Genomic DNA, 27,347 nt, shown 5'->3' on the forward strand with positions numbered 1-27,347 from the left:
GGTGTTGGGGAATGAGCCAGGTGGTAGAAGTTGCATTGGGGGATTTCTTTGGGAATAGTGACCACAATTCTGTTAGTTTGAGAATACTCGTGGACAAAAATGAGAGTGGTCCTAAGGGAAGAGTTCTAAACTGGGCTAAGGCCAATTATATCAAAATTTGGCAGGATCTGGGAAATGTGGATTGGGAACAGCTATTTGAAAGGAAGCCCATATTTGATATGTGGGAGGCTTTCAAAGATAGGGGTGAAGATAGAGCAGATACGCATGTCCCTTTAAAAGCAAGGTATAGGAAAGACAAGATTCGTGAACCATGGATGACAGGAGAAATCATGCAATTAGCCAAGAGAAAAAGGGAAGCGTACGTAAGGTCCAGGCAGCTAAGAACAGAATGGCCCTTTAAGGAATATCGGGAGGGTAGGACCAATCTTAAACGAGAAATCAAGCGGGCTAAAAGGGGTCATGAAATAACTTTAGCGAGCATTATTAAGGAGAATCCCAATGCCTTTTATTTATATATAGGAATCAAGAAGGTGACTAGAGAAAGGGTTGGTCCACTAAAGGATAAGGAAGGAAGGTTGTGTGTCGAACCTGAGAAAATGGGTGAGATTCTTACTTTGCATCAGTGTTCACTGAGGGGAGGGACATGATGAATGTTGAAATTAGAGATAGAAGTTTGTTTACTCTGGATCATGTTGACGGAAGGAGAGAAGATGTGTTGGGTAGGCTCAAGGATATTAAGTGGACAGATCCCCAGGACTGGAAGGGACCTATCCCAGATTGCTGAGGGAGGTGAGAGAGGAAATAGCTGGGGCTCTGACAGATATCTGTAGCATCCTTAAACTAGGTGAAATGCCAGAGGGCTGGAAGGTTGCTCTTGTTGTCCCCCTGTACAAGAAGGGTAGTAGGGATATTCCACGTAACTATAGACCAGTGAGCCAGACGTCAGTGGTGGGAAAGGTACTGGAGAAGGTACTGAGGGATAAAATCTATTTATATTTGGAAAAGAATGAGCTTATCAGTGATAAGCAGCTTGCTTTTGTGTGGTGGAGATTGTGCCTTACCAACTTTTGTTTTTAGATTAGATTACATTACAGTGTGGAAACAGGCCCTTCGGCCCAACAAGTCCATACCGACCCGCTGAAGCGCAACCCACCCATACCCCTACATTTACTCCTTACCTAACACCATGGGCAATTTAGCATGGCCAATTCACCTGACCTGCACATCTTTGGACTGTGGGAGGAAACCGGAGCACCCGGAGGAAACCCACACAGACACGGGGAGAACGTGCAAACTCCACACAGTCAGTCGCCTGAGGCGGGAATTGAACCCGGGTCTCAGGCGCTGTGAGGCAGCAGTGCTAACCACTGTGCCACCGTGCCGTCCACTTAATAGAGTTCTTTGAGAAAGTGACCATGTTGATAGATGAAGGAAGGGCTGTAAATGTCATATACGTGGATTTTAGTAGGGCATTTGATAAGGTTCCCTATGGTAAACTAATGGAGAAAGTGAAGTCACATGGGGTGCAGGGTGTTCTAGCTAGGTTGATAAAGAACTGGTTGAGCAACAGGAGACCGAGAATAGTAATTGAAGGGAGTTTCGTGAAGTGAAGAAAGGTGACCAGTGATGTCCCACAGGGATCAGTGCTGGGGCCACTGTTGTTTGTAATATACATAAATGATCTGGAAGATGGCATTGTTGGTCTGATCAGTAAGTTTGCAGATGACACGAAGATTGGTGGAGTAGCAGAGGGCAGAGGGGAGGGTCAAAGAATACAGGAAAATATAGATAGACTGGAGAGTTGGGTGGAGAAGTGGCAGATGGAGTTCAATCCAGGGAAATGTGAAGTGATGCATTTTGGGAAGTCTAATTCTAGAGCGAACTATACTGTAAATGGAAGAGCCTTGGGAAAAGTTGAAGAGCAGAGAGATCTGGGAGTTCAGGTTCATTGTACCCTGAAGGTGGCTGCACAGGTGAATAGAGTGGTCAAGAAGGCATATGGTATGCTTGCCTTCATCAGAAGGGGTATTGGGTATAAGAGCTGGAAGGTCCCGCTAAAATTGAACAAGACTTTGGTTCGGCCGCATTTAGAATATTGTGTACAGTTCTGGTCGCCACATTACCAAAAGAATGCAGATGCTTTGGAGAGGGTGCAGAGAAGGTTTATGAGGATGTTGTCTGGTACGGAAGGTGCTAGCTGTGAAGAGAGGTTGAGTAGGTTAGGATTGTTTTCATTAGAAAAAAGGAGATTGAGGGGGGACCTGATTGAGGTCTACAAAATCATGAAGTGTATAGGCAGGGTGGATCGAGATAAGCTTTTTCAGGGTGAGGGATTCAATAACAAGAGGTCACGTGTTCAAGGTGAGAGGTGAAAAGTTTAAGGGGCACACATGCGGAAAGTACTTTACACAGAGGGTGGTAGGTGCCTGGAACGCATTGTCAGCAGAGGTAGTAGAGGCAGGCACGGTAGATTTATTTAAGGTGTGTCTGGACAGATGAATGAGTAGGTGGGGAGCAGAGGGATACAGGTGCTTAGGAATTGGTCGATAGGTTTAGACAGTGGATTTGGATCAGCTCCGGCTTGAAGGGCTGATGGGCCTGTTCCTGGGTGGTAATTTTTTTTTGTTCTTTGTTCTATTTGGAAATACCCTGATCTGTTCTTTTTTGGTCCAAAATGAATAACCTCTCACTTGCTTACAATGAACTCCATCTGCCACAGTTTTGCCCATTCATGTGGTCCATTAGTATCCCTTTGTAATTTTATACTGCCATATAGGAGAAAGTAAGGACTGCAGATGCTGGAGATCAGAGCTGAAAATGTGTTGCTGGAAAAGCGCAGCAGGTCAGGCAGCATCCAAGGAGCAGGAGAATCGACGTTTCGGGCATGAGCCCGAAGAAGGGCTCATGCCCGAAATGTCGATTCTCCTGCTCCTTGGATGCTGCCTGACCTGCTGCGCTTATACTACCATATACTTTACCTATAACGCCACCGAACTTTGTATCATCAGCAACTTTGAATGTATGACTCTTTATGTTATTACTCCAGTCATTAATCAATAATGTGAATAATTGAGGCTCTAAACCAGATCCTTATGGGACACCACTGATCACATCCTGGCAATTTGAGTACTTAACCATTCTCCATACTTACTGTCACCTGCCATTCAACCAATTTCCATGAACTGTTTGTTTCTGGGTTAGCTTGAGTAATTTATTATGTTGACTTAACATTAAATGCATCTTATTAAACTTTGAATAATGAATTTTGAAAAGCAAACAAAATACTCATTTGTTCTAAACTAATTAACAGCATAAGATTGGACATATTTTAATTTCTACATACAGCAAGAAATAGATACAATGAGTGATTTGGCTGTGATGCATCAAGAGATCATGAACAAAGTGAGAAGAGCTGTTGACAAAGCAATAAAATATCAAGCTTCTTTTGACAAGTACAGCTATCTGTGGATGAATGACCGAAAAGAATTCATGAGGCAGTTTCTCCTCTATGGTCGTTCACTGTCTTCAGAGGAGCTTGAAATTCAAGCAGACTGTGGACTTCCAAAGTGCCCACCTCAACTGGAGCAATTTAGAGAGCAGGTAAGATAAGGTATCTTAAGTATTTTCTTGATGAAAGACTTTTGCCCGAAACATCGATTCTCCTGCTCCTCGGATGCTGCCTGACCTGTGTGCTTTTCCTGCACCACACTCTCGACTCTGATATCCAGCATCGGCAATCCTCATTTCCTCCTATCTTAAGTATTTGCTAATTACAGAGGAAACATCAATTGTCTCCTTTCTTGCCATAGTAAGTTGTGAAAAGAACAAAAGGAGGTTACAAAAATAGGTAGCTTAATATTTGGACAAGGATCTGGCAAGTGGAGAATAATGTGGGAAAATATGGAATTGTCCATTTTGGCAGGAAGAAAAATAAAAAAGCATGTTACTCAGATAGACAGTGCAGGGCTCTTGGGTACAAATGAATGGTATCTTATTGCATGAATCACAGTAGTAAGCAGGTACAGCAAGTAAATGAGCAAAGCTAATAAATTATTATAAATTATTGTGAGGGGAATTAAATACAGATGTAATAGTGCTTTGTTTCAGTAACACACAGAATTGATGAGATCATAACTGGAGTATTGTGTACAGTATTGGTCATCTTAAGAAAGGATGTAAATGCGTGAAAACAATTCTGAGAAGGTTACCGGACTAATATCTGAAATGTGCAGGTTGAGGAGGAAAGGTTAGACAGACTTGGCTTGTAACGGCTGGAGTTTAGAAGTGTAAGAGGTGATTTGTTTGAAGCTGAAGATCTTGAGGGGTCTTCACAGATTAGATGTCTTCTCTTCAGAAGAATCTTGAACTAGTGGTTACTGTTTAAAAATAAGAGGTTTTAAAACTGAGATGAGGCGAAGTATTTCCAGAGAAGGGTGTAAGTTTTTGAAATTTATTTCTAGAAAGCTGATGTAAGCAGAGTCTTTGAATGTTTTTAAAGCAAAGAGGGATTATTTCGTAGTAAGCAAGGAGGTGAAACGTTAATGAGGGATAGTTGGGTCTGTGGGTTTATGGTTATAATCAGATCAGCTATGATCTTCGTAAGTGATGGAACAGGCTTCAGGGGTTGAATATCCTACTTGTGCTCCTAGTTAGCATTAGATTTTTTGTCACGTGTACTCAAGCACAAGGATGCAGGAGTAGAGTGAAAAGTGTACAAAGTTGCCATTCCTGGCATTAGTCATTGTGGGCCCAACTGTATTGGGTATTTTGGGACCTTACCATTTATCTTGATGAGTAAAAGCATAAATTGGCTGCATTGGCATTCTATACCATGGAGAGGTAAGACACAGTTGACTACATAGTTCTCCCTGTTGATACATTAATGTCTGCAGCTGAATCAGAGGTATGGGAGAAATAATTTGGAAATTTTGAAATTCAAGGATGGTATTTTGCAAGACATAAAGTAAAGTGGATAAATAGCTTTCTATGTGAAGAGAAAACTTGAACTTTAAAATTACGTTCAAGAATCTTTAACAATACTTACACAAAAGATATAACATGACTGGCTCCCATGATAGCTGATGTTATTGACAGTTCTCTCTCCTTGGGTTCTGCTCCTGTCCTTTGAATATGTTGTTAAACTTGTCTCCTCAAGAAAACAATGCTTGTCCACTCCGTAGTGGCAAACTACTGTGCCATCTCCAGCCTTTCTCTCTTTTGCAAGGTCACCTCTTGCCTTCCAAATTAAGGTGCATCTTTGCTGGAATCCCTTCTAACAGGCCACAATACTGAAGTGACTATTCTGAAGTGAACATGAAGGTTTGTGAGGATTTATAGATTGAGAGGCTGAGCCTGTACATTCTTGATGAAGTGATACCTTTGTCACTTTCATCCCCAACATGAGTGGGCAGTGGAAATGAAAAAATGGATGTGGCTATACCCAAAGTGGGTGGAATAAGTGCTCTTTACTCTTTGAGCAAATAAGTTCTATTTGTGAACGATGTCTTCAAGGGCACTTGCATTAATCAGATGTTCGCACATTACAGATAAATGCATTTGTTATCATGGAATTCTGGATAAAGACCTCATGCATTGCCCTGACTATATCAACTACAAATCCTGGCCATGAGCAATCTTGACCATGTGATTGAACATTACAAATTAATCCTAATAATGGCTGTGGAGCAAAGGTAATGCCAGCTGAACTATAAAGTTTCACCCAAGTTCCACAATTCACAAACACAACCAAGGTCTTACAGGCTGCGTAGGCTCCAGGTGTTGTTTACCTCAAACCTTGGAGAATGAAATATCCAAATCATTTTCTTGAATTCACTGCTGTCATTCTTTGGTGCTGTGGGTTTACAGGGAAAAGTTTTCATTCATACTGCTGCACAATGCACATATTATACAGTAGAGAAGTGAATCAGGTCAACAAAGTGAAAGGTCCATATTGAAGCATTCCAATGCCCATCTTGTCGGAAGCCTCTATGTTCCAATGTATTGAGGCACCTTCATTATTACATTGGTGTCATCTCTGATTCCCTGGGCCTTTTAGATTCGAAACAATTCCCAGCGATCTTCTTCTGACCCACTTCAGTGATAATGTGGCCAAACATAGCCCTGTTGTTCAGATGAGAAGTTAAACTGAGGTACTGTGAACCTTCACTGGTGGATGTACTACTTAAGAGAAGGGGAGGGGGGTGGAGATATCCCCTGTGTGCTCACCAAATGTTACCTCTCAATCATCAATCAGCTACATTGATTTCCTACAGACTGGCAGCACAGTTGGGCTGAATGTATGACATGCCAGAAAATTTGTCATATATACTTCACATGAAGCGACACTTGACCACCATGGCAGGTTGCAACTCTACCCCAAATTTTACATTCAATTAGAAGAGTTACCAGTGTTATACCTCTGCAGTATATTGTTGTGCAATTACTAATTGAGCATCAATGATTCTGATTGGGAATTCGAGTGACTAGCCTGAGAAAAGCTCAGGCTTGATCTTTGTACAAGTAGTATATCCACAATACTTGGGATCTTGAATATAGACTTCATTAATTTGTGAATATTCTTGAATTTTGTCTACATATATGGCAATATATTTTCATTTATTTAACTAAATATTGGGTCACTTTTTTTAAAACAGTGTTACTGCCAAAGTGCTTAAAGAAAAGTGAAACAGACATAAATGTGGCCCACTTTTTTTGAAGATATCATAACATTAATCATTCTAGTCTCAGACAGTACATTTAATGAAGTAACTAAATTGGTATCTGAATCAGCTGAAGTCTTTTGACTCATACCTCAGTAAACATGTAATATATTTATATTGGTAAGCAATAAAGTTGTAACAGTGTAATTTTTAAAATTCCATTTTTCTTTTTCTAGATCAATATTTATGAAACACTATATATCCAAATTAGTGCCTTTGAAGATGTCCACACTTTTGGATGGTTTCAAGTCAGCATTAAACCACTCAAATTATCCTTGTTAAATATAATAAAAAGATGGAGCTGGATATTTAAGGAACACCTTCTAAACCATGTGATCACTAGGTAAGGAAATACTATTGCACTAGTTTCAGTTATTTTTTTCTCACCGATTCTGTACCAGAAGGCAATGTATCCTTAAGACACCAGGACAATCACCTGATGGAGTGTCGCTCCGAAAGCTAGTGTGCTTCCAATTAAACCTGTTGGTCTATAACCTGGTGTTGTGTGATTTTTAACTTTATCCTTAAGACAGATGTCATCATGCCATGTGATATTCTGGCATAAAGGTACTCAACTTTCCTTCAGTCATGCCTTTGGAGCTGTGCAAGGAGGCTTGAGAACAAATTTGGAAGGTTATCTGTAAGAGTAATAGGGTGATTATGGTAGGAGATTTTAACATAGGCTAGGTATGCCATAGTGTAAAAGGTTTAGATGGAGAGGAATTTGTTAAGTGTGTACAAGAAAATTTTCTGATTCAATATGTGGGTATACCTACTAGAGAAGGTGCAAAACTTGACCTACCTTCACAAACCTTGCACTTGACCTACCCTTAGGAAATAAGGTAGGGCAGGTGACTGAGGTGTCAGTGGGGGAGCACTTTGAGGCCAGCAACCATAATTCTATTAGTTTTAAAATAGTGATGGAAAAAGATAGACCAGATCTAAAAGGTGAAGTCCTAAATTGGAGAAAAGCCAATTTTGATGGTATTAGGCAAGAACTTTCAAAAGCTGACTGGGGGCAGATGTGTGCAAGTGAAGGGACGGCTGGAAAATGGGAAGCCTTCAGAAATGAGATATTGAGAATCCAGAGCCAGTATGTTTCTATTAGGGTGAAAGGAAAGGCTGGTAGGTATAGGGAATGCTGGAGGACTAAAGAAATTGAGGGTTTGGTTAAGAAAAGGAAGGAAGCATTTGTCAGGTGTAGACAGGATAGAACGAGTGAATCCTTAGAGTATAAAGGCAGTACGAGTGTGCTTAAGAGGGAAATCAGAAGGGCAAAAAAGGGACATGAGATGAGCTTTGGCAAATAAAATTAAGGAGAATCTAAAGGGTTTTTATAAATACATTAAGGACAAAAGGGTAACTAGACAGAGAATAGGGCCCCTCATAGATCAGCAAGGCGGCATTTGTGTGGAGCTGCAGGAGATGGGGGAGATACTAAATGAATATTTTGCATCAGATTTACTGTGGAAAAGGACATGGAAGATATAGAATGTAGGGAAATAGATGGTGACATCTTGAAAAATGTCCAGATTACAGAGGAGAAAGTGCTGGATGTCTTGAAATGCTTAAAAGGCGATAAATCCTCAGGACCTGATCAGGTGTACCCTAGAACTGTGGGAAGCTAGGGAAGTGATTGCTGGGCCTCTTGTTGAGATATTTGTATCATCGATCATCACAGGTGAGGTGCCTGAAAACTGGAGGTTGGCTAATGTGGTGCCACTGTTTAAGGAAAAATGGTAAGGACAAACCAGGGAACTATAGACCAGTAAGCTTGATGTCAGTGGTGGGCAAGTTGTTGGAGGGAATCCTGAGGGACAGGATGTACATAACTTTCGAAAGGCAAGGATTGATTAGAGATAGTCAACATGGCTTTGTGCATGGGAAATCATGTCTCATAAACTTGATAAATTTTTTTGAAGAAGGAACAAAGAGGATTGATGAGGGCTGAGCAGTAGACGTGATCTATATGGACTTCTGTAAAGCGTTTGACAAGGTTCACCATAGGAGACTGGTTAACAAGGTTAGATCTCATGGAATACAGAGAGAACTAGCCATTTGGATACAAAACTGGCTCAAAGGTAGAAGACAGAGGGTGATGGTGGAGGGTTGTTTTTCAGACTGGAGGCCTGTGACCAGTGGAGTGCCAAAGGATCGATGCTGGGTCCACTACTTTTTGTCATTTATATAAACGACTTGGATGTGAGCAAAAGAGGTATAGTTACTAAGTTTGCTGATGACACTAACATTGGAGGTGTAGTGGACAGCAAAGAAGGTTACCTCAGATTACAACTGGATCTTGAGCAGATGGGCCAATGGACTGAGAAGTGGCAGATCGAGTGTAATTTAGATAAATGCGAGGTGCTGCATTTTGGGAAAGCAAATCTTAGCAGGACTTGTACACTTAATGGTAAGCTCCTAGGGAGTCTTGCTGAACAAAGATCTTGGAGTGCAGGTAGATAGGATAGTGAAGAAGGCGTTTGGTATGCTTTCTTTTATTGATCAGAGTATTGCGTACTGGAGTTGGGAGGTCATGTTGCGGCTGTACAGGACATTGGTTAGGCTGTACAGGACATTGGTTGGAATATTGCATGCAATTCTGGTCTCCTTCCTATCAGAAAGATGTTGTGAAACTTGGAAAGGTTCAGAAAAGACTTACAAGAATATTGCCAAGATTGGAGGATTTGAGCTATAGGGAGAGGTTGAATAGGCTGGCTGTTTTCCTTGGAGTGTCGGAGGCTGAGGGATGACCTTATAGAATTTATAAAATCATGAGTGGCATGAATAGGATAAATAGACAAAGTCTCTTCCCTGGTGTGGGGGGAGTCCAGAACTAGAGGGCATAGGTTTAGGGTGAGGGGGGAAAGATATAAAAGAGACCTAAGGGGCACCTTTTCATGCAGAGGGTGGTACGTGTATGGAATGAGCTGCCAGAGGAAGTGGTGGAGGCCAGTACAATTGCAATATTTAAAAGGTATCTGGATGAGTATATGAATAGGAAGGGTTTGGAGGGATATGACCCAGGTGCTAGCAGGTGGGACTAGATTGTGTTTGGATAGCTGGTCAGCATGGACAAGTTGGACTGAAGGGTCTGTTTCCGTGCTGTACGTCTCTATGACTCTATGATTCTAAGTGCATAAACATGAGCATGGACTGGTAAAGTTGAATGGATTTTTTCTGTGTATCCTATGTAAATCAATGTCTACCTTTTCTGCAACTCTGTTTAAATCTCTGTCACACCGAAGGTTAAATCTCAAGTAGCGTCCACTGTGATTTATAATTTTGTGTTGTACCACCTCTTAATAGCTTTGAACATGGTTAACCTCACTACTTTCCTACTGTGTTGTCTAGCCCATTGGATTGCCCTTGCTTGGCTCCTCTCTTACCTGTTTGATTGTCATCACAATGCCTCTTGTGAGAACTTCACTGCACATCTGGCATGGTTACCTCCACTGATCGCCGTGGAGATAATCGTGACCTCCTCAAATATTTTCTTCTATGTTTATATTGATGTCATCAGCTCTATCTTTCCCTTACAGCAGATCAATTTGTTGCCACTATGTTTCATGGCATTCAGTCTTGGGTGAAACACAACTTTTGTCAGCTAAATATGATGAGTCTGTAACTATTATATTTGCTCTGTGCCACAGACTCCTTTATTATATCTTTGCAAATGATTCCGTTCTCAGCTTAGGTCACTGACTCATACAGTCATTCAGAACGGAGACGGATCTTTGGCTCACTCTGTCCATGCTGACCAGGTATCCCAAATTAAACTAGTCCCATTTGCCTATGTTTGGTCCATGTCCCTCCAAAGCGTTTTCTGTCCATGTATCTGTACAAACATCCTTTAGATGTGGTAATTATACCCACCTCTGCAGCTTCCTCTGGTAGCTCATTCCATATACGCACCACCCTCTGTTGGAGAAGACAGGAAGCGTTTTGGTCTGTGGCAATTTTGCACTTGGACTGGAGATATTTTCTCTTGAGCCAGCTAATAACTTTAATGTTAATACTAATGAAGTTCATTTTTGTAGATTTTCTGCTACTTTGTCTTTTCAGTGTCAATCAATTGCTGTCATTTATTACTATAACTGAGGAGGGAATTGCGAAAAAGGTCCAGGATGGTGATTACGTTGGCCTGGTTCAAATCATGGCACATCTAATGGCAGTCCGAGACAGGAAATCAGCTGCAAATGATACTTTTGAATCTCTGAAAGAAACAGCAGAATTACTAAAAACCTGTGGACAGCAGCTTTCCGAACACATTTATGCTGGGCTTGCGGTAAATACCTTCTGTCGAAGCAATAATCTTTGGTGTCTGTTGAATTTCTTTTGGGATTATACTTGTATTTATCTTTTTTTTAAGTTTGGTCTGTTGAAATGTTAGCCCATGAAACTTGCAACCTTCTATATTACTATTTTCTAACTAGTCAATATCTAGTCTATATTATAATTAGAGAGCAGAATCCATGCTTTTTGTTAAATGTTTTCTCTTATTCTGATCTATTTTGTATACATCTAACTCATGCTCTGATAATATTGCATTCAGCACACAGAAAAGCTTAAACCTTGCTGCTACTGTTTTTGTAATTGTTCTTCCATTCTGTTATTTTCTCCTTTTTTCATATAGAGATAGAGTTGAAAAAATTGCAAAGGGACATTATAAATCTCTTTGACTGAAAACAAAAAATGTTGGAAATCACAGTGGGTCAGGCAGCATCCGTGGAGAAAAAAGCAAGCTCACGTTTGGAATCTAGATGACTCTTCATCAGAGCATAAATCTTTGGTTCTGCATGAGTGAATGCTAATAGATGTGGTACTCTCAGAAAACACAATGTGTAAAATCCTGCTTTTAGGTGCCCCTTCTTAACACCTGTTAAAGTCAATATGTTATCTGAAAGTCTTATAAACTCATTTTTCTGTCACGTGTTCTTGTATTTTGAGTGAAAATGCCAAGTTATGAATTCTCTGAGGTGAAGATGATTTCCAACAGCTATTTGGTCAACACAGTGATCAGAAATTTTCCATTTTACAATGGAAGCAGCAATGTATATCAGTGAAGTGAATGAATGTACTGGATGGATTTTTATTTGAGTTTCTTCAAATAATAGCATGGATTTCTTGAGACCACATGGCCATTAAGTTATTTTTGGTTTGAGAATCAGATGTCAGTGCAGGGGAATTGGAACAGTTATTATTTGTATTAAATTTTCTGTTTACTCAGCATTGCACAAACAATTTATTGTGACTCAGTCTTCAAGAACATTTTGGTTTATGACATCAAGATTTAGATTCTGCACATTCATCATCCTTTGGCCTTTCCCCAAATTCTTATTTGCTAGCAATTGATACAGGCACATGGACAATATTGTGTAGTGATTTAATATCTTCTAGGGACTTGGCTTATTCTGGCCAAGCTTCTTTCATTTATAGTGACTCTTCTCTATTGGCTGTAAATAAGGATTGAGCTTTGGTTTCAAACCCAGTTCTCAAATGTGAAAGAAATGTGTGTCAGTCAATATATAAACCCACTTTCTATTGGATATTCATTCATCAATAGTGATTAAGGACAGAGATTGAGTATTAAAATTGAGGGGTAGAACTTTAAACATGAGAAATTGCAGAAAGAAAATGAAAGTTACTATTTTGATGGAATGACAAGAACAAGACGCTACATTTAAAGGACATAAGAATGAGTAGGAGTTTGTAATTCAGCCCCATTGCGTCTGCTCTGTCATTCAATATGATCATGGCTGATCTCATCTTGGCCTCAACTCCACTTTTCTGCCTATCCTCCAGAAACCTTCAGTCAATTTCTACATAAAAATCTGTCTGTCTCCTCCTTAATTTTACTCAGTGTCCTGGCAATCACCACGTTCTGGGGTAGTGAATTCCATAGATTCATGACTCTTTGAGAGAAGAGTCCAATTTAAATCTATTACCTCTTATCCTGAAACATTGACTACTTGTTCTAGACTGCTCCACATGAGGAAACATCATCTCTCCATCAACTTGTCAATCCCATTTAGTATTTTATGCCTCAAATAGATCTACTCTCATTCTTCTAGTCTCCAGAGAGCATAGGCCTGAACTGCTCAATTTCTCTTCATAGGGCAATTCTTCATTTCTGGAATTAATTGAGTGAACCTTCTCTGAACTGTCTCCAGTACAACTACATTCCTCCTCAAGGGGACCAAAACAGCAGTACTCGGGGTGTGGTTTCATTAGTTTCAGCTACACTTCTGCACCTTTATACTCTATTCTTTTAGCAATAAGTATTCCATTTGCCTTCCTTATCATCTGCCGTATTAGCACATTAGTTCTCTGCAATTCATGCATGAGGGCACTTAGTCCCTCTAGCCTGGTTCATTGTCATGCATCAAATCCAATATGGCCTCCCCTCTAGGCAGCCTGTGAACAAATTGAGTCAGGAATCCTTCCTGGACATATCTGACAAAAACTGCTCCGTCCAGACTATTTGAACTAATGAGATTCCAATCAATATTAGAGAAGTTAAAGTCACCCATGACAACACATCCATGTTAAACTTCATCTGCCAAATTATGGACCATTTACTTAACTTATCCATATCCCATTTTTTAGGATTTGTCAGTTTCTTCCTTATAACTTACTTCCCCACCTATTTTATTGTCATCTAAAAATTTGGCTATAGTACTTTCTATCCCTGCATCCAAGTCAGAGTCATACAGCATGAGGAGACCCTTTGATCCAACCAGTCCACACTGACTATGTTCACAAACTAAACTAGTCCTACCTGCCTGCATTTGGCCCATATCCCTCCAAACCTTTCCTATTCATGAACTTATCCAAATCTTTTCAATGTTGTAACTATACCTGCATCCACCACTTCCTCTGGTGGTTCATTCCACACACTAGCCACACTGCATGTAAATAGGTTGCTCCTCATGTCCTTTCTAAATATTTTTTTCTCTCTCCTTAAATATATGCTCCATACTTTAGAATACCCCCACCTTAGGGAAAAGAACTTTACTATTCATCTTAGCTGTGCCCCTCATGACTTTATAAACCTCTGTAAGATCACCTTCAACCTCTTGCGCTTCAGTGAAATAAATCCCAACCCACCAGTCTATTTTTATATCTCAAACCCTCCATTCCTGATAATATCCTAGTAAATCTTTTCTGAACTCTCTCCAATTTAATAATGTCCTTCCTATAGCAGGACAACCAGAGCTGCACACAGTACTCCAAAAGAGACCTCACCAACATCCTGTACAACCGCAACATGATATCTCAACTCTTGCCTTCACTGCTCATACCACTGAGCGTAGGTGTGCTAAACACTGCGTTAACCACCCTGTCTACCTGTCATGTAAATTTCAAAGAATTATGTAGCTGAACCCCTCAGTCTCTCTTTTCTGCAACACTACCGAGGGCCCTACCATTAATTGTATAAGTCCTGCCTTTGTTTGTTTTAGAAAAATGCAATATGCAATTTTCATTTATCCAAATTAAACTCCATTTGCCACTCTTCAGTCCATTGGCCCATTTGATCAAGATCTCTTTGTAATCTTAGATAATCTTCTTCATTGTCCACTTCAGGGCGTTCTTGTATAATGCGACAGTTACATTCCTCTGCAACCTCGCTCTATAGAAAATTACTCTGTGGCAAACCACTGTAGGAAATCGCGCTACAGAAAATTGTTCTACCCATTCAGTAGAAAGTTTGCGTTATCCAAACAGTGTCCACAGTTCATCAGTCGTGTTATAGCCAATTTGCATTGACAAGACACACATTATACCAGAAAGACCTGTGTATCACCAGTTTTGGTGTCATTGAAAACTTACTAACCATGGCTCCTATGTTGTCCTCCAAATCATTCAGAGAAATGACAAAAAAACAGCAGACCCAGTACCAATCCTTGTGGAACGCAGCTGGTCACAGGCCTGCAGTTTGAAAAATAACCATCCACCACCACCTCCGTCTCCTACCATAAAGCCAATTTTTGTATCCAATTGACAAACTCTGTCTGAATGTCATGTGATTGAACTTTATGAATTAGTCTACCATGCAGAACCATAACAAAAGTTTTACACAAGTCCAAGTAAACTACATCTACTGCACTGCCCTCTCTTTGGATTATCTTTAACCTAAAACACAAATAATTGGTGAATCTACCTGGTTCACTAATGTCCTTTAGGAAAAGCAATAGGCCGACCTTACCTGGTTTGGCCCACATGTGACTTTAGACTCTTAATTCTGGGTAATTAGGGATGCACAATAAATGCTGACCTTCCCGATGATCTCTATCTTCTGTGACTCAACTTACTTTTGAAATGGCTGTGGCAGCTATTTGGCTTAAAGGAATCTAGAGATGATCGACAAATGCTGACATTGTCAGCTATACCCGCATCCCATACAAAAATAAATAAAATCTAATATTCTGGTTAGGTTAGAGATTAAAATATACAGGCATCAAAAACATTAGCAAACTAATAAAATGAAATCAAGTAGATTTCATTTCTCTTTTCCAGTTGCACCTGTGATTATGCTTGAAAAGTCTTTTTATAAAGTACTCATACAGTTTTGTATAACTTTGGGATTATTTGAACATTATCGATGTAAATTCATATCAAAAAGGAGAAGCTTGCTTCAGGTCTAATCCATCTAACTGCAGTGTGTAAATAAAATATTTATGTAAATGTAATTTTGAATGCTTGACTACTACATTATGAATATTTTCTTCATTTAAAATATTTTAGGAGCTGCCAGAAAAGTGGAAGAACCTTACAAAGATTGCTTTAATTGTAAAGCATGAAGTGGCACCTTTGCAGTCCAATGAAGTATCTGTTATCAGAAGAAAATGTGTACAGTTTGAGGTGAGATCAATTTTTTGCTTAGTGTTATGAACCAAGTGGTTTTTGCATTTTTGTTCTGCTAACAACCTAGAGGTAAGCTCCACTGAACCAAGAAATTGTAAACTGTGTGAGAAGGGATGTCCAGAGATAACAATTATGTGTTTGATGGTAATGAATTCTAAATAAATCTGATAATGTAAATCCCAGTTTACAAAATGGGAGTAATGCTTCCTCCCCTTTCAATGTGAATTATGCTTAATCTGGTAGTTTATGAATCTTTCTTGGTAATTGATTGCAGACCATATAGTTTTTTTTTATAGCTTGCTTTGCTGTGAAACATGACTCCTTTTAATAGCAACACTAAAGTTAAAATGTTTGCTATTACTAACACAAATAGTCTTGTTATGAAATCATGAAATGTTAGTTTATGGATTTAACAGTTTTGACAATCTCAGTTTTCAAATTTGTTGTAAAACAAAGAACAGCAGATGCTGGAAATCTGAAACAAAAATAGAAATTGCTGGAAAAACTCAGCAGGTCTGGCAGCATCTATCAGAGAGAAAACAGAGTCGATCTTTCAGGTCCAGTGATTCTTCAACAGAACTAGTAGTAGCTACTGAAAGCTACAAGGGCAGCACAGTGACTCAGTGGTTAGCAGTGCTGCCTCACACCACCAGGGTCCTAGCGTCGATTCCAGCCTTGGGTGACTGTCTGTGTGGAGTTTGCACATTCTCCCCGTGTCTGCGTGGGTTTCCCCGGGGTGCTCCGGTTTCCTCCCACAGTCCAAAGATTTGCAAGTCAGGTGAGTTGGTCATGCTAAATTGCCCATAGTGTTAGATGCACTAGTCAGAGGGAAATGGGTCTGGGTGGGTTATTCTTCGGAGGTTCGGTGTGGAATGGTTGGGCCAAAGGGCCTGTTTCCGCACTATAGGGAATCTAATCTAATCTAATCATATATGCTGAAGTGAAGAGGGTGGTAAAGGAATGAAAGGATAGATGGAGACAGCCCAGAGGGAGAAGAAAGCAGTTAAGCAAACAAAGCTATGAATAATGTAAGCTTAAAAATGTGTTGCTGGAAAAGCGTAGCAGGTCAGGCAGCATCAAAGGAGCAGGAGAATCCATGTTTCGGGCATAAGCCCTTCAGGAATGAGGAGGGTGTGCCAAGCAGGCTAAGATAAAAGGTAGGGAGGAGGGACTTGGGGAAGGGGCATTGGGAATATGATAGGTGGAAGGAGGTTAAGGTGAGGGTGATAGGCTGGAGAGGGGTTGGGGGCGGAGAGGTCGGGAAGAAGATTGCAGGTCAAGAAGGCTTTGCTGAGTCTGAGGGTTGGGACTGAGAAAAGGTGGGGGGAGGGGAAATGAGAAAGCTGGAGAAATCTGCATTCATCCCTTGTGGTTGGAGGGTTCCTAGGCGGAAGATAAGGCGCTCTTCCTCCAGGCGCCGTGTTGCTATGGTCTGGTGATGGAGGAGGCCAAGGACCTGCATGTCCTTGGCGGAGTGGGAGGGGGAGCTAAAGTGTTCAGCCACGGGGTGGTTGGGTTGGTTGGTGCGGGTGTCTCAGAGGTGATCACTGAAACATTCTGCAAGTAGGCGGCCTGTCTCCCCAATATAGAGGAGGCCACATCGGGTGCAGTGGATGAAGTAAATGATGTGTGTGGAGGTGCTGGTAAATTTCTGACAGATATGGAAGGATCCCTTGGGGCCGTGGAGGGAAGTGAGGGGGGAGGTGTGGGCACAAGTTTTGCATTTCTTGCAGTTGCAGGGGAAGGTGCCAGGTTGAACTGACCCTTGCTGGAACACTGTAGCAGGCCCAAGGCAGAAAACAGTCTCCTACTGGGTGTGTTTAAGTTGCTTATTGGACATGTAACATACATCACATGGTTTGATGAATGTCTTAATGCGCACACTCTCCCTCTCTCCCACTCTCCCACTCTCCCACTCTCACACTCTCCCACTCTCCCACTCTCCCACTCTCCCACTCTCCCACTCTCCCACTCTCCCACTCTCCCACTCTCCCACTCTCCCACTCTCCCACTCTCACACTCTCACACTCTCACACTCTCACACTCTCACACTCTCACACTCTCACACTCTCACACTCTCACACTCTCACACTCTCACACTCTCACACTCTCACACACACACGACCGTGACCACGACGCAGATTGATGTTATTAAGTGGCCAATTATTACCTATTTAAGGCTCTCAATCTGCCTCTGGTTCTGTGCTGGGCAGTAGAAGATGGACTGAACGGGCAGGTCAATTTTATGAATTGTTTCATTGAAAGGGCATGGTGGTGGTGGGGGGGAGGGAGGAGCGGGGGTAAGGGTTAACACTTTAGGAGGTATCTTCTCATCAGAGGCATCGCTGCCTATGATCATCCTCAACCCATTTTCTACCATTGGATCTAGACTTCAAAATTTGACCCAAACTCTATTTTGCATCCCTCCGTCACTCCATGAATCCTTCCTGTCCAAATCCCTAGAGTTGCCTATTGCCACCATCCATATACACATCTTTCAAGGGACTACTTGCAGTCCTAGAAGCATCCACTTCTCAGTTCTGTCACTGCTGGAGCTGCTAGAGCTGGCAGATTAGCTGTCAATTTTCAAGGGGGAGCATCTCACTCCCCAAGGGGCTAAAGTCTGCCTCCACCTCATGGAGCATAAATAAACTGTCTATAATTTTGGTCCGCAAATTTAGGAAAGGATATATTGGAATTGGAGGCAGTTCAAAAATGATTCCTGGGATGAAGGGGTTTACTTAACAAGAACAGCTAAATAGGTTGGGTGTTTATTCATTAAAGTTGGGAAGAGAAGTGATCCTATTGAAACATAAAAGATTTTGAGGGGACTTGACAAGTAGATGTTGAGAAGATGTTTCCATTAGTGGGGAAATCTCAAACTAAGAATATAGTTACAGAATAAGGGAGTATTCATTTAAAGCTGAGATGCAATGAAACTTCTTTTCTCAGAGAATAGTGAATGTGAGGAACTTCGTTTCCAGATAGTTATGGAGGCTTGATATTAAAGAGGAGGGAGGTATAAGTTTGGAACAACATGGAGTTGAGGGCTGTGAGGAACGAACATGAAAGGGGACATCAGCTATGACTTGTAGAATGACTTGAGAGAATGAATGACCTACTCTTGGTCCTAGTTCTTAGCCAATATTCTTTCTTTCTTTCTCTGCTGTTAGTCTGCCTCATTACTGAGACGTTATGCCTCATAGTACAGTTTATCACCATTATAAATGAATTGTAGTAAGTTCCTCTCTTAGATTAATGATAATAGCGCTGTTTTCCTTGAGTACTTCAAAGTGCTTATGAAGGAGCTCTTGTGGTGCAATACTGGTTTCACTACTTCTGAGATAGAAGGCCAAAGTTCCACAGGTCACCAAATTGAATAAAAATATCTGAAATTACTTGCAGAGAGATTGTGAGTGGAAATGGGAATTAGACGATTGTGTTTTAAAGTTTTAAGAAATGGCTCTGATGGTACTGTGTTAGTATCCCTCTCCTCTGACCCCGGAGACCCAGGTTCAAGTCCTACTTGTTCCAAAGGTGTGTCATATCATCTCTAGATTAGTTGATTAGATAAAGCAGAGTGTCTTTGGAGCAATTTCTTTGTACTCCATTGGAGCATTGACCATTTTAATGTTAAGAAAACTGGCGGTTGAATCATTTTTCAACCATTTGGACAAGCATCCAGTTAGTTGAAAGTGATTTAGCAGGAGCTTTGTCTGAATGCTGTGGAACTGCTTGTTTGAAGGTCCTCCTGAAAAAAACAAATTTAGCTAGCAATAATAACAGCTAAGTAAAACAGAATAAAAGACTGAGACAAATTATATAGATCCTGAAAATTATCTTGAAATTAAACTAGTCGGAAAGTAACAAATTTTCATTGGATGTTTTTATGTAACTGTTGAGATTTAGGATTAAAAGTGCTGTCAGTTCAATTAGTGCGAAATAAAAGGAGCGTTATAATGGCATCTTCCAGATGAATTGACCTGGATCTCTTCAGGTCAACCTAAAGCATCCAGTGAAAGTTCCATGGAGAGTGCAGGAGGGCATGCCAGGAGCAGTACCAGGCATATCTTAAAATGAGGTGTCAACCTGGTGCAGCTACCAAACAGGACTACTTGCATGCCAAACAGCATAAGCAGCAAGTGATAAACACAGCTAAGCAATCTCACATGCAAAAAATCAGATCTAAGCTGTGCAGCCCTGCAATCTCACATGCAACAGATTTCCTTCCCTAAAGGACATCAGTGAACTAGATGGATTTTTTTCTAACAATCAACAATGGGTTCATGGTCATCGGTGGACTCTTAATTCCAGATATTTATTGAATTCAGATTTACCATCTGTCATGGGAAGAGTTTGAATCCAGAACATCAGCTGAGTTTTTGGATTATTAGTTTGGCGATAATATCACTAGGCCATTGCCTCCCCCTTATCTTGCAGGAGTTTATCAGAGTCGTGTCCTTGGCCCAACAGTCTTCAGTTACTACTTCACTGACCTTCCATGCATCATAAAGTAGAAGTTGGATGTTCAAATGTTCAGCACCATTTGCAGCTCCTCAAAAACTGAAGCAGACCATGCTGAAACACAACAAGATATAGACAATACCCAGGCTTGGGCTGTCAAGTGGCAAGTAATATTTGTACCATACAAATGCTTGGCAATGATCATCTCCAATAAAGACAGTCTAGCCACCATCCTTGACATTAAATGGTATTACCATAATTGAATCCCCCACTATCAATATTCTAGGGGTTGCCATTGATCAGAAACTCAACTGCACTTGCCACACAAACACAGTGGCTACAAAAGCAGGTCAGAGGCTAAGAATACTGCAGTGAGTATCTCACCTCCTGATTTTTCTAAGCCTTATCCACCATCAACAGGAGTGTAATGGAATACACTCCATTTGAATGGGTAAATGCAGCTTCAATACTAGTTAAGAAGCTTGACTCCATCCAGGACAAAACAGCCTGCTTCATCCACAACCACAACCATCCACTCCCTTCACTACTGATGCACAGTAGCAGCAGTGTGTATTATCTAGCTGCAAGATGTACTGTAGAAATTTGCCAAAGATCCTTAGACAGCACATTCCAAACCCATGACCACATCAATCTAGAAGGACAAAGGAAGGAGCTACATGGGACTACCATCACCTAGTCCCCTTCCAAGCCACACACCATTGTTACTTAAATATATTGCCATTTCTTCATTGTCACTGGGTCAGAGTCCTGAAGTTCCCTCCCTAAAGGCATTATGAATCTCCCTGCAGCATAAAGACTGCAGTGGTTCAAGAAGCCCAGCTTGCCAACACCTTCTCAAGAGCAATTAGGGACGGACAATAAATGCTGTCCCATAAGCGAACAAATAAAATACATCCATAACACATTCAAAGGCATTCTCTTGGTTTTAAAAAACAGATTGCTTTGACTTTAATTGTAATTTGTCCTTGCTATGCATGAATTGGCAGTCATTTTTGACTATGTAATAATAAAAATAATTTATTTGCTCTTAAGAAATTCAGAATATTCTGTGGGTACTTAAAAGTTATTTAATGAAATCAATGTTTATCTACTTTAATATTTGGAAGTGGGAATTTATGAAAATAATAATTGATTAGAATTGTGAACAACAAGGGTGGGTAACCACTGGCCTGAGTTAGAAATTTGAGCATGTGCAATTGGATAAATACTTGGGTAGAAAGTGAGGTCTGCAGACGCTGGAGATCAAAGCTGAAACTTTATTGCTGGAACAGCACAGCAGGTCAGGCAGCATCTAGGGAACAGAAGATTCGACGTTTCGGGCACATGCCCTTCTTCAGGAAAGAAGGGCATGTGCCCGAAACGTCGAATCTTCTGTTCCCTAGATGCTGCCTGACCTGCTGTGCTGTTCCAGCAATAAAGTTTCAGCTAAATACTTGGGTAGCCTTATTAGTATAAGATAAATGTTAAATGGATTTTTAAAAAGTCACATGCAGGAAGAGACTGCTAGTCCAGGATAGAAAAATACAAATGTCAAAAAATATTTGAGACGAACAGTTTGGTGGTTGGAGGAAAAGCAGTGCCATCTTGTGTTGGGAGGATGAAAGGCATATCTGAAAATATATTTGCAGCGTATTGCTATGTAGAACTTGGTGGAGGATCTATCTAATTGATACAAATAATATAGAGAGATAAATAATTGTAGATGTAATGTCTTGTTTTGTATTGTAAACTTATTTATTGAACAAGTACATTGATTTCATAGAGAATAGAAATTTATATCTCTATCACAAATCTCAAAGCTACATTCTCTTTCTACAGGTAAAACAAAAAAAAATGTGCTTTCTCTCAGTGAATATCAAGATAATCTGATTTACGGTTCTGTTCTGCCCGAATAATTCTGGAAGTTAAATGTTACTTCTTTACGTAAAAACAGAGAATGCTGGAGAAGCTCAGTAATTCTGGCAGAGAGAAAAACAGTTAGTGTTTTGAATCGGAAGACTTTTGAACCCGAAGGAGCCAGTTTTATATTTGATTTCCAGCATCTTCTTTTTCTTCAGTCATCTCCTTTTTACAATCTCCTTAACATGAAACTGTCATCAGATGCCCTGCCAAATTCTCGTATCAATGAGTCATTTACAATTGATGTTGACTGTTCCCTTTTTATCTTTCTCTGCAAGCAATAATGCTCACATTTTCTGTGTTGTGAGCAAGGGTCCACTGGACTCAAAACTTTAACACTGATTTCTCTCCACAGATGCTGCCAGACCTGCTGAGATTTTCCAGCCTTTTCAATTTTTGTGTCTGATTTCCAGCATCTGCAGCAGTTTTGGTTTTTATGCTTACATTTTCCCTTTGATTTAACAGTTTTGATTCACCAAATCTGTGTTTTTGAAACTGAATTATGAACATCTTACGTGATAATTGTAGTGAAAGTAACATGCGGTTTAGTTTTTAAAAGTGATTGTGATGCTTTAAAGGCAATCTTAGCAGTTCTGTTGCTGTTTCAGGAAAATCAATGCAAATTCAGAGCACAGTTTAGGAATGAAGCGATTTTTAAGTTTAACACACGTGACCCATATACACTTCTAGACAAGGTGAGAGCACATGTAGCATTTCAATTATATATACTTACATTTCTTTGTTAGTTGCAATTGTTACAGCTATCTTCCTGGTGCAATCTGGTTTTCATGTTATAGACACATTGGCATATCATCCAGCTAGAAGCAGAAATGCACAGTCTTCAAGAAACAGCTGAGCTATTTGAAGTGAATGTACCAGATTATAAACAACTGAAACAGTGCCGTTCAGATATTATTCTGTTGAAGTCTGTGTGGGACATGGTATTTTTTGTTCAGGTAAGTTTGAAGTGTTAACCGACAAAAATTAAGAAAAAGACCAAATATTTATGACTAAATAGTTTGCTAAATTATAGTATCCTTTACTTTGCTTAGCTATATTTCTGGTACCAGCTCACGGTTCTAACAATTACAGATGTCATACCATGTTCATGGTGCTGTGATAAAGCAGTTGAATATGGCAAAATACATAGCTGTATCACAGACAATAAAAGGTCTGTCACCATGTTAATGTTAATGATAACTTGTTTAGATAATTTTGATAACTGGAAAACCTTGGGTTAAATTTAGTGCAGTCTGTCAAAGTGGGGTTTGGGGAATAATGGCCTGTGAATTGAAAGGAAGCAGATAGAAAGGATTCTTGATGCGAGGAATTGATGGCCAAATTTGTGAGCCTGTAGGAAGGCAGTGTACCAGCATGCACATGGTGAGATGCTGAATTAGATAGTTTAAAAACCTATTAAAAATACTTTGCAAACTGATGAACAAGGTTAAACATGCCTCTGGTTATTGAGTGCGTGGTGAATGGAGATCACAGGCCCTCTTATCCCCAACAAGAGAAAGCTGGTACTGCTGAAATGCAATTGTGGAAGATCAACATTTGGCAATTGTGTTGTGCAGGAGGACTGAAGAGGTCTGCAAACTTGCAGTTTGAGGGACATTGATCAGATCTAAGGGCCTGGTGAAATGTCACTGGGGCATTGATTAGATGTGATCAGCCAGTGACCTGTTTTGTCAGCTTAACCTCCATACAGCACAACCTGTTTGACATTAGATCTTGGGTTGTATGAAAGTTACGAAAGCATATAAATGATTCATAAATGACAGTGATTAGTATCATGGAATATAACCACTCATCACTGTTTTATACTGAATAATATTACAACATTCTGGTACACAAGATGACTAGTGTTGTTCTACTCTGAAATTGATTACATGCTTTATTTCATGGCATTCACTGTACTGGTTATGAGTGGAGCATCTGTAAAGGAAGCTTCCGCATGTACCAGAGACAACATTGCCAACTGGAGCAGCAAAAGGGCCTGTACCCATCATATAATTGGAGGCACCCTCACTTCACTGTCCTGAATTGGCCAGCTGCTGTGGAACTTATCAGCCATTCCCTTCACTCAGTTGCGAATTCTACTAACTTCTGGGGCTGCCAGTTTCCTGAAGTAAAGTCTGCCTGTTGTGTATGACGGTTGTTCTCAAATCTTTTGCCATTTGCCTTGATTCATAAAGTAATTTAAAAAAAAAAAATGTTTTTGTTCTAGACTAGCATTGATGATTGGACCAAAACGCAGTGGAAACAAATAAATGTTGAACAAATGGATATGGAACTGCGAAGGTTCGCGAAGGTACAAATGATCTGAATATAAACTGATGGTTTAGAATGTACAGGATGCTATATTTTAAAACCTCTCCACTTTTCCTGGTAGGTGATGAAAACACTTGATAAGGAGGTTCGGCTTTGGGATGTCTTTGCTGGATTGGCATCTATGGTGAAAAATATGCTGACTTCACTTCGGGCTGTTACTGAGTTACAGAACCCTGCAGTCAGAATGAGGCACTGGCAGGAATTAATGAATGCAACTGGGGTAAGTCACCAGATATTTTACTGTCTGTGTAATGTTGATTTATATTTGTTTGTAAAAGGTGGCTTCGTTTTTATTTCTTCAGCAATTGGAATCTGTATTTTATTCTGACAGGTTGGCTTTGTTATGGATGCAGACACTACCCTAGGGGACTTGTTAGCTCTGCAGCTATATAGGGTAGAAGAGGAAGTGAAAAACATAGTGGACAAAGCAGTAAAGGAAATGGCAATAGAAAAGGTACAAAATCTTTTTTTTCTTTTTGATCAAAACTCTTTGACAGTAATATATATGCTAAAAGGTGGACAAAACTCGATGTTTTTCAGGTGCTGACAGAGATTAGTCAAACATGGAGTGTAATGGAATTTTCATATGAAACACACCATAGTACAGGAACTCCATTACTCAAATCTGATGAAAATCTGATTGAAACACTGGAAGATAATCAGGTGATGATTTTCAGTTGACTTGTCAAGAAAAAAAATTAGACATTGATTTGTTCCTTCAATGTTATATATAAATTTTAAATCATCGTAATCACATATTTGAGGCAGATTTTGAATGCTTCCCAGGACCTGATTAAAAGCTTCAAAGCAACTTTTATATGGGACTTTATAGGTAATGTGTCTACCAGCATTTTCTAGTTAAAATAGTCTTTCTCATATTTAAACCAAATCCTCCTTATTCTGTTGATCTTGAGTTCTTTTATGATTATATTCATCGTTGAACCTCATACAGTGAGATGAATTTTTGTACATTTTTGTAACAGTCATGTATCTTATGATGGTTTGTAAGATGAAAACATATTCCGGAATTCAATTGATTTATTGTTCAAGGCAGGTAAAGAGGTTTATTAAGAAAAAAGAAATTGGATATTAAAAAGTTGGCTGATGTGAAGAAAGTAATTATATTGTAAGCTCCAGGCAATAAACATTCAATGCTTTCAATTATTTGATGTAAAGGTGAATTTATGCTGCTGCATTTTTGTTGGTAAATTCTTTATATGGCCACTGGCACCAACTGATATTATACATGTTGTTGTGATTATTGCAAGGTCTGAAGCATTTAAAAAAAGATGATTTTTAAAAAAAAATACATTAAAGTAGTCAGACTTTCTCTGTTTCAAAGCTTGTTTCTTCCAGTATGTTAAATTACCAGTACTTTCAATTGATAGCCTGCTGAGAACTTCTTTTCAGATGAAGTATTTTTGCGATGTGCTATTCTCTTGATATTGCATAAGAAATTTAATGAACTGTTGGGTTACGGCTTACAAATGTATGGAAGTTCTTTTGTGGGAGAACTAAACTAATGAGGATAATCCAATAGATCCTGTTTACTTGATTTTCAAAAGGCATTTGACAAGTTTCTCATTGATCATAAGGAGTAGTTGACAGTTTAGATTGACTAACAAATATAAAATGGCCTGAAGGGAAAAAGTCAGCAAGATGTTTTCTAGGAATCTAGCCTACTTCCTTGCTATCTGCAGTTTTGGTGAATCATGTGAAAAGGGGATTTTTGTTGTAATTTTGGAATTGCCATTAACTCAGATTTGTAGGCAATTAAGAATGAATAATTAATGTCAGAAATATAAAAAGGAGCTTAGGTTTCTTCAGAAAGACTTGGACCAATTATGTTGATGAAATGGCATATGAGAGATGGATTATGATATGAATAAATATTGGGTAATGAATATTTAAAATGAAGATATAGATACAATTGAACAAATTCAAGGAAAATTATCAAGATGATGTCAAGCTTTAAGAGATTAAATAGTGAAGAGATTCGAATGACAACATTTATTTATTTTAAGAAATTAGAACTTGGAGATATGGTGGAGATACTGATAGCTGTAGATGAAATGGAATTAAAGAGTCCAGAGTGAACCTTGTTAAAGACTGGTTCTGCAATCACTGATACAGCTGAACAGGTAATGACCTCCATGAGAATCGGGTGAGATTTAATCAGAGGTTTATTTTGATAGGTTCTGATGTGGATACTACTGAACAATTTACCTTTTCCAAACCACATCTAGATGGACTTTCCAAAGGTGTGCACTCTCCTTGATACTAGCCTATGAGTTTTCTTACTCAAATCAAGCCTCAAATCAAGCTGTCATGAGTCTACAAACAGGCAGCAACTACAATGGTTCGCAGGCCCAGATCCTGAAGAATGTTTTAGCCCAGGTTTGACTATGTTTTGGGGCTTTGCTGTGGGCTTATCTAGGTTCCCTCTCCTTAGGATATGCCTTGTGTGAGGATCTGCGATTGCCTACCCTCAAGTGGTGTTTCCCAAGTTCAGTCAGACAAATGAGGGTATCCACTTCTGCTGGGATACCTGTAGTTCATGTGTTGTACTTGCGGCATTTTCTAATGACAGAGCCAGTTGTAGTGCCTGTTTGAAGTCTGATTCAGCTTCTGCTAATAAGGGCTTTTGCATGATCATGTCATTAGTCTCACTCTTGTCACCACTGAAATAGCTACACAGAGGCTGATATCCTGTCACTAAGTCACCCTTTATTTACATGTGCAAGTACATGGACTCTGACCAGCTAGCTCAGAAATGGTCCCTGAAATGAGAAGACTCTCCCGATCACCTGTTTATATCTGTCAGCCAGGGTTCCCTGATTGGGGCTGTTAATCTGAGCCAGTCAGAACTCATACTCAATGCGATCCATCTGGTCAACCTCGTTCCAATCACTACAGGGATATGGACAGATTAAGTGAGTGGGCAAAATTTGGCTGATAAAATATGATGTGGGAAATGTGAGGCTATTCACTTTGGGGGAAAGAGCAGAGGAACTGAATGTTACTTAGATGGAGAAACACTGTAGA

The 27,347-nt window shown here is 39.9% G+C and overlaps 1 protein-coding gene across 1 annotated transcript in view; it reads left to right on the forward strand.

Annotated features, from left to right (window-relative positions):
* The window catches only part of dnah9l (dynein, axonemal, heavy polypeptide 9 like), a 432,311-nt gene that overhangs the window by 70,343 nt on the left and 334,621 nt on the right, over positions 1–27,347 (forward strand). The window contains exons 17-26 of the mRNA XM_043693603.2: positions 3,346–3,600; positions 6,896–7,062; positions 10,782–11,004; positions 15,465–15,581; positions 22,577–22,663; positions 22,766–22,924; positions 24,199–24,282; positions 24,364–24,522; positions 24,634–24,756; positions 24,843–24,965. Of these exons, the coding sequence (XP_043549538.2) occupies positions 3,346–3,600; positions 6,896–7,062; positions 10,782–11,004; positions 15,465–15,581; positions 22,577–22,663; positions 22,766–22,924; positions 24,199–24,282; positions 24,364–24,522; positions 24,634–24,756; positions 24,843–24,965 (1,497 nt within the window). The remainder of the gene's footprint in view (positions 1–3,345; positions 3,601–6,895; positions 7,063–10,781; positions 11,005–15,464; positions 15,582–22,576; positions 22,664–22,765; positions 22,925–24,198; positions 24,283–24,363; positions 24,523–24,633; positions 24,757–24,842; positions 24,966–27,347) is intronic.

This window comes from Chiloscyllium plagiosum, unplaced genomic scaffold (assembly GCF_037043375.1).
Source record: "Chiloscyllium plagiosum isolate Xiang-an unplaced genomic scaffold, Cpla_swu_hap1 HiC_scaffold_7, whole genome shotgun sequence".
NCBI classification, from domain to species: domain Eukaryota; kingdom Metazoa; phylum Chordata; class Chondrichthyes; order Orectolobiformes; family Hemiscylliidae; genus Chiloscyllium; species Chiloscyllium plagiosum.